General features: G+C 33.1%; 1 protein-coding gene across 2 annotated transcripts; it reads left to right on the top strand.

Moving 5' to 3' along the window:
* The first annotated feature begins 7,433 nt into the window (after positions 1–7,433).
* Positions 7,434–14,580, top strand: LOC134695005 (uncharacterized). Of its 2 annotated transcripts, XM_063556134.1 has the most exons (4): positions 7,434–7,533; positions 8,010–8,312; positions 13,507–13,656; positions 14,062–14,580. In XM_063556134.1, exons 1-4 carry the CDS (start codon positions 7,482–7,484, stop codon positions 14,571–14,573), a joined length of 1,017 nt encoding a protein of 338 aa, XP_063412204.1. In that variant the 5' UTR covers positions 7,434–7,481; the 3' UTR covers positions 14,574–14,580. The 2 variants fall into 2 exon arrangements, with proteins under 2 accessions (XP_063412204.1, XP_063412205.1); XM_063556135.1 differs by lacking the exon at positions 13,507–13,656.
* The last annotated feature ends 294 nt before the right edge of the window (positions 14,581–14,874 follow it).

The following is a 14,874-nucleotide window of genomic DNA, read 5'->3' as shown; positions in this document are numbered from 1 at the left end:
ATATGATTATCTTAAACTTTAGAGTATAAAAAAGGCTATTGTTAACTTTTCTTTAACTTTTGCTATTTGATTACAAGATTACAAAAAAATGTTAGACACCAGTGATCAAACATTGATCATCGTCAGAGCTCATTTGATTTTAAATGTTATATTTCTATAGTTAATATAATAAAAAGCAACTAATTGATTATCGAAAAATTATTTTCACTGTTGTGGTACACTAATTGCATATCAATATTTGAACTATGAATTATCTTTCTTACATCTCATAAAAACTATATAAGGTAAACGAATAGTTACCATCAAATGTACCAGGATTATAATTTGATACGCCAGACGCACATTTCGTCTACACAAGACTCACCAGTGACGCTCAGATCAAAATAGTTATAAAGCCAAACAAGTACAAAGTTGAAGAGCATTGAGGACCTAATATTCAAAAACAATTGTGCCAAAATACAGCTAAGGTGACCTATTCCTGGGATTAGAAAATTCTTAGTTTTTCGTAAAATTCTTAGTTTTTCGTAAAATTCTCAGTTTTGAAACAGGAAATATATGAAAATTACCCAATAATTGATATTCATGTCAGCACCAAAGTGCTGACTACTGGACTGGTTATACCCCCGGGGACGAAACGTCCACCAGCAGTGGCATCGACCCAGTTGTGTAAATAGTTTAAAATAAAACGTTTATTTAGATGATTCGCAAGTTTTACAATTTGCCTACGGTTGCAAAAAATTTAAAGAACATATTTTCGTATTCATTTGCATTCACATGATCATAAGAAATATAAAAAAAAGTACTAATATTTGAAAGAATTATATTCTTTACATGTTCTTTCCTCCTAACGTTTGAAAATGGAAGATCACATTTAGTAATGAAACACTTTTACGTGTCGTCTTAAATCCTGTATGAAAAAAAATCTGCAACATCACTTCAATAATGCCTATCAATTCTACAAGTATTTCATTTTGCGTTTAAAATTGAAATAAAATGATTAAAGACCAATACCACCCCAATTAATCATTAAAGAATAAAGATTTAAAAAAACCAAAACACAAACATATACTGTAATTGGAAAGTGGTATACATTTATGTCAGCTCTTAAATGTTTCAAATAAAATAACATTTAATAAAGAATATTTAGTCATGTAATTACTTTTCGGATTGAAATTCCTTGGTACCACTCGTCACATTTAGAATTATCACATTTTTGTTTACATTTCAATATGAAGCGTTTTCATTTTCTGATTTAACATTCTATGGATTTTTTTGGCCTAAAAATGTGCTACAAATAAAGTACGATTAGAAGAACAATAGAAAACCGCAAAACATACTTATTATGAACAATAAACACACCGGCCGATTGGTGCAGATATAGAGCAGAATTGCTCACTTGATGAGGAAAGCATGAAACTTTGCATAGTAGTTCTTGGTTATATACCCTTTGATTTCAGCTATGGACCCACTCTGAAAAATCCAATATGGCTTCCATTTTCAAGATGGCGGAAAAACGGTATAAATATCAAGATTGTCCTAAAAGTATTCTTTATAATTTCAAAAATTAAAGTAATTCTTCTTTAAAAATTGACTTCATGTTCTTGAATTTGTTATCAATTAGTTTTAAAATAGAAAAACAAAATATTTTGGTTATTTTTATTAATAAACTCATCATAGATACCAGGACTAAATTTTGTATATAGACCAGACGCGCGTTTCGTCTATAAAAGACTCATCAATGACGCTCGAATCAAAAAAAGTTAAAAAGGCCAAATAAGTACGAAGTTGAAGAGCATTGAGGACCGAAATTCCTAAAAGTTTTGCCAAATGCAGCTTAGGTAATCTATGTCAGAGGTAGAAAATCCTTAGTATTTCAAAAAATTATAAACACATACATTTGCAAATATGGCTGCATAAACTTGGTATCCATCCTGTAATTTTGGATTTCAAAATATAAAACTTCTTACGTCACTTATCGCGTTTTCATCTGCCGTACTCACTTCATCGTTAAATTATTCTATGTAATCAATAGGTGTACCTTTCTTCAGGCGGATTAGACGATTGCCATCATTTAAAATGGTTAAGGGGCAACTATTTCCTTTTTCAACTACGTGCGAAACCCATTCAGCGAGCACGGTCCTAAAATGCACGCCTGGTCTGCACTTTTATTAGTTTTAATGGTAACAGTCATTTTTGAGTTTGGCGTAACTGTGATGGTTCGTTTTATGCAAACTTGCTGAGTTGAAATCTCGTTTTCACTGTTAACAAATGCTGCATTTATCACTGTATTGTTGATGGTAATTGTGAGAGTACTCAGGTTTATCACTGCGCTCAGTATGTTCAAAATATCTAGCCTAAGTATAACATCGTCTGTTAATGGCTCTTTGCACACATCCCATTGTTTTTTTACTCTATTAATGTCGAGAGTCGTTTTTTATAATCTTTCCAATAACAAGCTGTTAACCCAAACCACATAGGGCTACGTTCTCCAAATCTCCATTTTCTGCAGGAATTAATTTCTCATTTACTAATGGTATCATTGCAGCAGTGTCCACAATCATGCTCACATTCTGGTCATGTATAGTACCTTGTACTGCTAAGCCCTTTCGAATGGTTCGTCTGATGACAATATCGGACGATGCCGTGGGCCTCTGTTCGATTTTGCGATGAGGTGATTTCATGGCCAATAGACTTTGGAATCGTGCGTTGGCCTACGGGCCCAACCCTGTTTAAAGACTCCATTGTTGGGGTTGCACTTTGATTTGCTCCGTATCCTGGTGAAGGTGAACGTTGTCTGAAATAACCGGGATTTCTGGAGTTTGTCATTGGAGATGCTAACTGTTGTCTTTATAGGGACTATATGATCTCTAGCTTAGTGGGGGTGTTGCTGATCGATAGGCATTAAGTTTGGGTGTATTTCTATCTGGCGATCTTACGCGATTGTATTGCTCAGGAGATCTTCCACGTGTATATTGATCAGGTGATCTTCCATTGAACTGGTGATCTTTCATGATTATTTGATCAGAAGAACAGAGGTTATATTTATCGGCCAATCCAAGGTTATTCTGATTAGTTGAAAGCATACCATCAGCTAGTTTTGGGACAATTTGTGTGAGGTTAGGCGCTGCTTTCAACATTGGAGAAACTTGATAGAATCCACTTGCAGCCAATTGTTTCTGTAATATTATTGACTCATAGAAGATCGTAAGTGTGCGTAAGAAGACACATAAGCCTTTTGCTGGTATCCTTGATTAGTACTAGAGGATTATAGAATGTTCTTAAATGGAAATTGTCGCTGAATAATTTGAAATGTCTCTTGCAGGGCCAAGAGCCCTGACATAGGACTTTTGACCTAAGGTGAAGACACCTTCAACAGAATTGGCGCGGTTGATGGTTCATGCGAACTACAATTGGGGAAAGACCCAAGGCATAGAAATTTTTGTGTACTTTTGGTAAACTTGCGTTGTACTGGCTAAGGTCAAATTTTGGCTTAGATGATGTGTCCATTGCAGGAATTGTAACTTCTTTATTTTAATTGACCACTAATTCATTTACAACAGATGCCAGTTGTTGGACGGTACCCTGCTGTTGACATGCATTTTTAAATTGAACTGTGTCTCCTTCCTCAGTTGTTGTCAGCTTGTCCATTCGTCTCACCACAACATTGAATAACTTATTGAGCTGACCATCAATTCCGCCAAGCAGTTATTACTAGCCTTGTGGTTTATCTTGTCTGCAGACTGCTGAAGTGACTGAGATATTTCACCAATCTGTTCGTTATTGATATTCAGTGCCTCTTTCTGTTCAACTTGAATCGTAATGAGACCAACACATATTTTATCAATTCGCGCTTCCCTCTGTTTTATATAGCGGTTAATCTCAGCTGTTCTTTGAGCATTAAATTTTCTATCTGCTAAATATTCTTGGTACAATTGTTTAATAGTCATTTCTGAGCTGTCCTCTGTTTGAGCGTCTTCAGCTGTGGGTTTCTTCATATCCCCAAGTGATTCAGTTTCTACCATTTCAATGTTCTTGTCCTTGTCCTCAATTCCTGTCATTTAACTGACATGTGTTTAAATGATTCTCAATTCACAGTTTAATATCTCAAATTGCAAAATACTGCGACCCAAGAAAGAAGATAGGCACTGAATAATATCTTAAGGCAGATAAATCGCAAATCACAGCTTTTATGTGTGACCCAAGACAAAAAATAGTGCAGCTTTTAATGAAAGCTACTACTTCAGCTTTTTTTGAAAGATACAACTTTTGTGTATAAAATGACAAGCAAGGCAAAATTAAAAAGGACAGAACTGGGACAGATTCTAACTGACACTATATATCAATACAATGCTTATATTCAGGTCAATTTTCAATAATAAATATTTGCTTATTTTTCAAGGCGGCCATTTTGAAAATAGCCGCCATTTTGTGTTTCAAAGACAGATCAAAACAAAATCTTGCTAAGTACACCAAGTCATTCAAATATGTTGATTTTTGATCTTCCAGCATCAAATCCACTGTGGTTTGTGCAATACTGGAAATATTTTAGAACGTATGGCAGCCATCTTGAAATAAGCCGCCATATTGAATTTTGAGGGTGGGTCCATAGCTTATATTTCTCAGTACACAAAAATGTACCATCAGGCAAAAATTGGTGCTTTCCTCATCAATTGAGCAATTTTTTCACCAATCGACCGGACTAACTCAGGAAGTACACTTTACAACAACTAGATTTCGTCACATACACACACACAAAACAAGATTTCCTGTATTACATGTAGTCTCCTATTTTTATCATTAAGAGGCAAGTACACTTTAATTTTTCTTTGCTTAAGTGCTTTTTCTACAGAATGTCGCTATGTCATTTTATATTTCTTTGTTCAAATACATCAAATTGTTTTTTTTTTCTTTATATTGATTAAGATTGTTACATTATTTTGACTGCTGTGCCCCAATTACTTTACTTTTACCTATTATATCTGTTTGATTTGCCTAAAACGTTGTTTTAATGGAATTATATGCGACTGTCCTACCAGTGAGGTCGTTAGTCGGCTATAAAGCCAGGTTGAGTGCACCGTTTTCTACGAAAATGCCTATATACCAAGTCAGAAATACAAGATATTTTCTTTCCCAATCACGGTGTCCAAAATTTGAAAAAAACAATCAACGAATTACAAAATAAAGCACAGTGAATCATAAGAATTATTAAAATGATTTAAAGTACAAAAAACATAAACATGTATGAACATTTGATATGTATATATTTTCCATCCGCTTGATGTTTTTAATTTTCAGTCTTCATCTTAGCCATTCAGAGTGAACATTTCATATCTTCTTTCAATTATAACATGGTTAAGTAGAGATATTAATCTGTCATCAACTACTGTGATTATAGGTCAGATAATATTACATAAAACAGATGTTTAACAAAAAAATGAATGTGTAATTTTTTTTGATAAACTCTCAAGTAAGGAAATTACGAAGTAAATAGTAAATATTCTGATAAAGTTTAGCATCTTTACAGTACCTCGTCAGATATGATAATGAAGAAGCACAATAGTTTTGAATAATGTATTATTTTTCAAAGGGGTGTACTTCCATTTAATATGTATATGCCTTGAAAAAATTACCAATAAACATATATACAAATCAGGAGACAAATCCTTTAAGAACTTATTTCAAATGTAAACTTTCAACTTAATTGATTTAATCTAATAATTTTGTCCAGCAATATAAGATAACGAATAGCATATCTATATATGACATGAAAATTATACATACCCAAATTCAATATAAATTTATCAAACGTAAATGCATTTTTATTTAGTATGTAATAATAAACAGCTGCGCCATGAGCGCATGATACGCCCGACGTCTTATGTGGAAGTTATATGCAATAATCATAAATAGTTTTTGAGAAAGTTTTAAGCAATAACCATATATAGTTTTTGAGACACGGCGGGAAACCCCCCACCCTGTTTTTTTTTTAACAAAAAACTAAATATCACTAAAATAAAATTTTGAATCAAAACCAAAAAGTATACAGATCCTTAGATTAATATAACAAAGAAGTGTGTAAAGTTTTAAGCCATAATCATAAATTATTTTTGAGATACGGCGCGACATGTAAAAAAAAACTCCCCTGTTTAACAAAATACTCAATAACTCAAAAATAAAATTTTGAATCATCACTAAAAAGTATACAGATCTTTAGATCAATATAATAAAGAAGTGTGTAAAGTTTTAAGCAATAATCATAAATTGTTATAGAGATACCGCACAACATGTGAAAAAAACCCTCCCCCTTTTTTACAAAATACTCAATCACTCAAAAATGAAATTTTGAATCATCATCAAAAAGTATACAGATCTTAAGATTATTATAACAAAGACATGTGTAAAGTTTGTAGCAATAATCATAAATCGATTTTGAGATATGGCGCGACATGTAAAAAACCCTCCCCCTTTTTTTACAAAATACTCAATAACTCAAAAATGAAATTTTGAATCATCACCAAAAAGTATACAGATATTAAGATTAATATCACTAAGAAGTGTTTAAAGTTTTAAGCCATAATCAGGAATTGTTTTTGAGATACAGTGCGACATGTGAAAAAACACACCCCTGTTTTAGTTACAATGTGCCGTAAATCAAAAAGTTTAAATCTAATTTTCATAAAAAAAATGATCATTTGACCATCATAAGAAACAACTATATTAAGTTTCATGAAATTTGGATATGTCGTTCTCAAGTTACGGTGCGACATGTTTACGCCGGACAGACAAACGGACGGACAGACAGACGGACGGACACCGGACATGTGTATACCATAATACGTCCCGTCAAAATTTTGACGGGCGTATAAAAAGGAGAGTAATTTTTATATACAACCTCGCAAAATTATGACCTATATTTTTGGCACATCCCCATACATTCAATTATAAAAGAGTATCTCACACGCGGGGGGTATGCGACATTACCACTTATGGATCAGGATAATATAACATGAAGTTCCTGTCAGCTAACAAATTTTAATTGGAGTGAGAGTTTAATTTCAAATTGTCGTGTTTTTCTAAGTGGTGCAGATGATAAGCCCAACATCATTTTGAAGTGATTTCCCAGGCTTGGATGTAAGACTGTTTTGCCATTTGAAAAATAAAAGACTTTCCGATTTGAATTCTCCTTGAAGTATTGCAATATCTTACTTTCTACATTTTTAAAATAATAGTGAGATGATATCAAAGTAGGGTTATTTCTTTATAGGATGGATGATATGAGAACGTATCAAAAAAATAAATAAATTGTGTATGTTATTAAAATATTTCAAAACAGGAATATAATTATACCTAACAATAACAATTTATTTTAACAATGTAGGTAATTATGTATTTCACATTTTTCATTTCCACTTGAACCAATTCATAATATACATGATATATGTTTAATTGTTTTGATAGAAACCTACAAAACTTCAAAAATCATGAAACTAATAACATCCTTTGTACTTACGGTTGTATGGTATGGATATACTGGTAAGTAATATTAGATTATAAGTTTTTGGAAATTTATTCTTAAAATCATTGTCTAAATTAACACGAGTACCACATCTTCAGCTATGAACAAACTTATTTTCTTATTCCTAACTTGCTGCAACCCTTTTTTTGCCTCGGAGTTATGTACTTTAGTGATTTTACTTTTTAACAATTCTTAATACTCTTGTACACATGTTGTAAGTATGGAATTACTTTTATTGGAAACGAAATGTTCCTCTTCATCTTCATTAATATCTTCTATTATAAATATCATAATAGATGATACTTTTATTTCTAGAAGATGCATATTAGCAAGTTGATTTATGGCCATTTATAATTTTGTGATCCTTAATCTACGATGAAGAGGAGAGCTTTTTGGTTTAAAATTTACGGTTTTCCATCGCAATACTAGTGTTGCTTAAACTATACAGAATATTTAGAATAAAACAAAATATCTTTGCTTATTTTTTTGACAGATTCAAAATCAGTTTCAACGTACAGGTATAGGGCAATTGTTGGAGATACAGTGACACTGTTTTGTCCAGAGAAATCCCGAAAGTCTGTTATATGGTACGGTCCTTCAGACTACATGCCTTATAGTGAAAATGAACGAATAAATCCTGTATTTATTAGCAAAAAGATCGTTACATCTGGGAATCATACAACGGGAGAATATAATCTTGAAATTCGCAATGTATCGTACTCCAATGAAGGAAATTACAGGTGCATATTACTGAAGAGTAGGCCCGTGGAATATGATATTTCGTTAGAAATAGAAGGTAAATAAATCTAATAATCGCTATATTACGAAATTTTTCTTGGATCTTACTGACTGGTAATTTCCTTTCTCAACAGAGTAAAGTCACATGAAAACATTATAGCTAGAAACTAAGGGCGCACGTGCCCGTTATCAATGTAATGATCAACGTCGTCATATACAAAATAGAGAGAACAGATTATCATTAATCACCTCAATGCGATTTCTTTTCTCATTATTCCTGACTTAATACTTGAATTTTCCGACGTGAATTCATGTTAACAGTAGTACAGTAAAGTTCATATGTAAATCGATTTTGAATACTGTAAACCAACTTATTTTCGCGACTTTTGATGGAAGAAAATAACACGAACATAAATCGTGGCGAATATGTTAAACATGGATCTTTATTTTTTTTAAATAAACTACATCAAGGTAATTTTTAAATCGTAAACCTAAATAGCCGTGAAGTGGTCAAGAAAGGGTAAGACGCAACATAAAGTATCCGCGAAAATAAGTTGGTTTACAGTATACATGACAGGAGCCAAACAAGGGGAGAGTGCGGATGTGCCTAGAGGGTAAGGTCGGAATATGGGGTCCATTCAAAGATAAAAGGCATGTTTATATTGAATACATTACGATTGATCAAAACGGAAAACGGTTTTGTTTTTGTTGTCTTAAGAGTTTTTTTTTGTATAATCCATAGATAAAGACATCCAACCTTATATTATTCTAAAATTTAATATACAGATTGAATACACTAAATCAAGGTTGATCAGATCTGAGGTATTTTTTCGCTTGAAGATTTAAATATTCTTTTAATGAATTCAAAAATGGCAGACGTTATTCCTCATGAAACTTGATACTGCGGACATTGACATATACATTTACATTGTATATAAAAGGGACACTATGTTAGATAAATCTTTTCTATTAAACGAGAAGACCGCATTTTGTGTGTCGCTTCCCTTCCTTCCTCTATTAATAATCATCATACTATGTCCTATAGGTACCATGCGTAATTGCATCTATCATCCATTATTGTGATTTTTCAGTTTGGGTTTTTTTAGGAGAAAAAAGAGAAAAAAAGGCGTCCGGATATTGTGTCATCGGACTGACTTTTAAGTCAACAACAAGGCTTTCGTTTAAAACTGTTTTAAAGTTGTTCATTATTATTTTCAAAAGTACTTGGGGCAGGACATTTATTTTCAAGGTTTTCTGTATACCATGATCATACATATACTGTTATTAAAATGTTTTTGCTAATAACTATCATTATCAAGTTTACTATCCACAGGGGTCGCTGACTTGTTCGTTGATATATTATCTAAAGAGTCGCTGTATCAGTGACTGCCGTGGATAGTAGACTATGAATGATTGTAAATAACAAATACAATCTATACATATATGTTCATAGTAAACAGAAAAACAGAAAACAAACAATAACGGACTTTGTAAAAAAAGGGGAAGGGCTAAAATAAATTTGTCCTGTCAACATGGCACATTCAGGCTAAGACTTAATATCTTTCCTGAAATTAAAATAAAGTTATCAAACGTACTAGGATTATAATTTTATACACCAGACGCGCGTTTCGTCTGCATAAGACTCATCAGTGACGCTCAGATCAAAATAGTTAAAAAGCCAAATAAATACAGAGTTGACGAGCATTGAGGATCTAAAATTCCAAAAAGTTGTGCCAAAAACGGCTAAGGTAATCTACTCCTGGGGTAAGAAAATCCTTAGTTTTTCGAAAAATTCAGAGTTTTGTAAACAGAAAATTTATAAAATGACCATATAATTGATATTCATGTCAACACCGAAGTGCTGACTACTTGGCTGGTGATACCCTCGGGGACGAAACGTCCACCAGCAGTGGCATCGACCCAGTGGTGTAAAAAGTTATCAAACGTACTAGGATAATAATTTTATACGTCAGACGCGCGTTTCGTCTACATAAGACTCATCAGTGACGCTCAGATCAAAATAGTTAAAAAGCCAAATAAATACAAAGTTGAAGAGCATTGAGGATCTAAAATTCCAAAAAGTTGTGCCAAATACGGCTAAGGTAATCTAATCCTGGGGTAAGAACATCCTTAGTTTTTCGAAAAAATCATCCTTTAACAGTTTACCTACTTTCAACAACGCACTAAAAGCCCTGTATTTCGCGTGTGTGTTCTAGTATACATTAATATAGATCTTGCTGATGAAGTCCAATATATAACTAATTAATTATTTTAATCGCCTCTCGGTCAAGTGAAAAGTCATGTTTTCCGCATTGATCTATTTCAATTCAACACTAAACGAAAATAGAATAAACAATCAAAAGTTTTTTTCCGGTATCCCTCCGTTTAATTCAAATTTCCGGGTTTATCTATTTTTGTATTTGGATAGTTCAACAGTCTGTATCAATTTCAACAAACCGAATTAAACAACAGAGTTCTACCAAGTGGAATAAATACCATCTCCATTTTCGTTTATGGTACAGAAAACAATTATTTTGTGTAAACTCTAGTTTGATCTTGTCTCATAACTGTGCGTCCGTCGTCCGTCATCGTCGTCATCGTTCGTTGCATCCTTCGTCGTCTGTCATCTGTCAATATCCTTTAACTATACTTTCCGCTATATAGATGACGTTCTTTCACTAAACAATTCAAAATTTGGTGACTATGTGGATCGCATCTATCCCATCGAATTGGAGATAAAGGATACTACAGATACAGTTAAGTCGGCTTCATATCTTGACTTACATCTAGAAATTGACAATGAGGGTCGGTTGAAGACAAAACTTTACGACAAAAGAGATGATTTCAGCTTTCCAATTGTGAACTTTCCATTTCTAAGTAGCAACATTCCAGCAGCACCTGCATACGGGGTATATATCTCCCAATTGATACGATATTCCCGTGCTTGCATTTCCTATCATGATTTTCTTCATAGAGGGTTACTGCTCACAAGGAAGCTATTAAACCAAGAGTTCCAAATGGTGAAGTTGAAATCATCCCTTCGTAAATTTTACGGACGCCATCACGAGTTGGTTGACCGTTATGGAATAACCGTTTCACAAATGATATCGGATATGTTCCTTACGTCGTAACTGCAATCTCCTTCCCTTTCATGAATTTGACCTACCGAATTAGACTATTTACCGGATTTGCAATCACATAAGCAACACGACGGGTGCCGCATGTGGAGCAGGATCTGCTTACCCTTCCGGAGCACCTGAGATCACCCCTAGTTTTTGGTGGGGTTCGTGTTGTTTATTCTTTAGTTTTCTATGTTGTGTCATGTGTACTATTGTTTTTCTGTTTGTCTTTTTCATTTTTAGCCATGGCGTTGTCAGTTTGTTTTAGATTTACGAGTTTGACTGTCCCTTTGGTGTCTTTCGTCCCTCTTTTATCAAAGGTACCAGGCTTATAATTTAGTACGCCACTAAATGAATGAAACCAAACATGGCATAATTGTTCCTTATGATATGTTGACCAAGTGTTGATTATTTGAAGCCGATACCTCATCCAAGATTGCCACCAGCGGGACACTCTCTTTAACATAAGGTTATATGGACAATACATAAAAATGTCTTCTTTTGGAGAACCGCTGAATGGAATGAACCCAAATATGGCATGAATGTTCCTTATGGGGTGTCATACTGTGAATCCAATCCATCATCTACGATGGCCATAAGAGAGGGATATAGTTTAACATAGGACCTTACGGAGAATACATACAAATGTCCTCTTTTCGAGAAACCCTAAATAGAAAAAATAAAATATAGCATAATTAAATTCGTAAATGTAAATATAAAAAAAGTGTTAACAACTGCATCGCTGCTTTAAAAATGTAAATCTGTGGTATGATTACCAATGATACAACTATCTATCAAAGTTCAAATAAAGGGGATGAAAGTAATATCTATTAGATTTTATGGTTTAAATGTTATAAACAATTGCCTATATTTGTCAGTATCAAATTCTAATCAAATAAAAACATGCAATTGAGTTCGGAAATGGGGAATGTGTCATTGAGGGACAACTCGACTAAAAATAAAAAGCAACACATTTGTATTCGTATTTCCATTTGAAAGGAGCAAAGACTGGCATCTAGATTATGATAAAATTGAGAATGGAAATGGGGAATTTGTCATAGACACAACAATTCGACCGTAGAACAGACAACAGCAGAAATTCACCAACAGGTCTTCAATGCAGCGAAAAATTCTTGCACCCGGAGGTGTCCTTCAGCTGGCCCCTACACTATTATATATAGTTATACTAGTTGAGTGATAGTGAACGCCATATTTAATTCCAAATTGTACTCAATAAACAAAAATTATAATAATACAAGACTATCAAAGGCCAGAGGCTCCTGACTTGGGACAGGTGCAGACATGCGGCTGCGTTGAACATGTTTATGAGATCTCAACCCTTCCCCTATACCTCTAGCCAATATAGAAAAGTAAACGCATAACAATACGCATATTAAAATTCAGATCAAGAGAAGTCCGAGTCTGATGTCAGAAAATGTTACCAAAGAAAAGAAACAAAATAACAATACTACATAAATAACAACAGACAACTAGCAGTTAACTGACATGACAACTACATATTTTACATGGACTGATTGAAAGATTATGTCTTCATCATATGAATATCAGGCACAATCCTTCCCGTTAGGGATTTAGTATTATACAATCATAACATATATGAGAAGAAAATAACCCGTGTTATGCCAACAACTAGTTTTGAATAAATGTGTTTAGTTCCGATGTAAAGACCCTATAAGTGAACCAATATGAACGCCAAAATATGCAATCTTTAATGACCTGACAACAGTAGCGTAACGTTATCCCTTCTTAATAAGTCTATCTAAAGGTTTTGTTAGCTTTTGAGGTGAATACTGACGTTTTTGTGCTTAATAAAGAATATTTCTATAAAAGTGTGGATGTGAATCATGAATATGAATCAGCACACAGGAGTTGAAGTAAAAAGATGAAAGTGTTCCGTTGAATATGTCAAACGCGTTCCGTATTCAAGTAACCGACGAAATACGTAACTAGAGAACAAAAACAAAAACAGGTTAATTCGCGTTTTATTTTATACCATATTTAATATTTTTCATGTTGTTATGTAGTATATGTTTTTATGTTTTATATTAACAAATAATACAAATGTTATGATTTATCATTATCATCTCCTATTTATGACCACGTCCTTATTAGATAAACCACAACCTGTTAATGAGACAACTGACTACTATAAACCATATGAAAAGCATACGGAAACCAGCTCTACTGAAACTGCCATACAGAATACCATAATTCAGGATGGATATGATATCAACAACTTCAGCAAGATCATTCGGCATAAAGGTAAACCAAAAACTTTTTTTTTATCACCAGGTTTTTATGTGCACAATGTGGAGAAGGTCCTCTTCCTTTTCGGAGCACATAATATCATCCTTAGTTTAATGTGGGGTTCCCAATTTGGGGGCTTAAATTTATTGTGATTTTACTACTGGTATCATTTGTTGTAATATTTAGTATGAAGGTGATAAAATCACTATAAATTCCTAAAATAAATTTGACTTGGTAGATAAAAATGTTTTACATAGTAAAATCTTTATTTTTTACATGTTGGTATTATTTAACATGTATTTATAGATTAAATTTAGTATTTATATATGCAGACCATGTAATAGCACAATGGTGTGTAGTTCTATCAATACTAGTACCATTTATTTAAATTTCATAAACATCAATACATTTATTTTACAGATTGCACAAACAGTAATGACAACGAATTTCATTTCATATTCGTATGCATAGCTTCAATAGTAATTATAGTTGTAACTGTTTCCTGCATCGGTATTTTGACATCAATATACTACAAGAATAAATATAAAGAACGAAATGTTCAAGTAGTTGAAATAACACATGACTACGAGGAAATCGAAAGCGTGAATGGTGACTTGATACTAGGCGAAACAGTTATTGATGAACAAATAGTCGAAGCAAGCATTACAGTTATCGGAATAGTGGAAAGCATAACACTGACATCGGATACCAATATTGAAGATAAAAACGAATTGAATCTTGAAAAATGTCTAATACAAGAGTCAAAAGAAAAAAATGTGCTTGCAACCTTTTGTCAGAGCGAGACAGATTTAATTACTGTATATGAAAACCATAGCAATGATATTGAAGATCCAGATGCATACCTTCATCCGTATGACACACTAGGACCAGAAGACTACCTTAACCCATACCAACCACTGCAGTTACGATAAAGTTATGTGCCGGGAGCGTTATATTGCCATTGTAATTCAGACAGCAAAAAAATGTTTGGATCTGGATACAATAACTCAAAATGACGACTATAACTTTCAACTTTGAACATTTTTTATTTATAAAATTTAATAACTGTGAAAATAATAAAGTATGGAAACTGGAATATATACATTAATATGTAAATGATATGATATTAACAATTTTGATTTTTGATAACACAAAATGAAATATTTTATACGACTAGATTTTCTAAACTATGAACATTCAAACAATTTCATGCATAACAATTACTAAGGTCAA

This window comes from Mytilus trossulus, chromosome 13, assembly GCF_036588685.1.
Source record: "Mytilus trossulus isolate FHL-02 chromosome 13, PNRI_Mtr1.1.1.hap1, whole genome shotgun sequence".
NCBI lineage: Eukaryota > Metazoa > Mollusca > Bivalvia > Mytilida > Mytilidae > Mytilus > Mytilus trossulus.
This window is presented reverse-complemented; position numbering and strand designations above follow the sequence as displayed.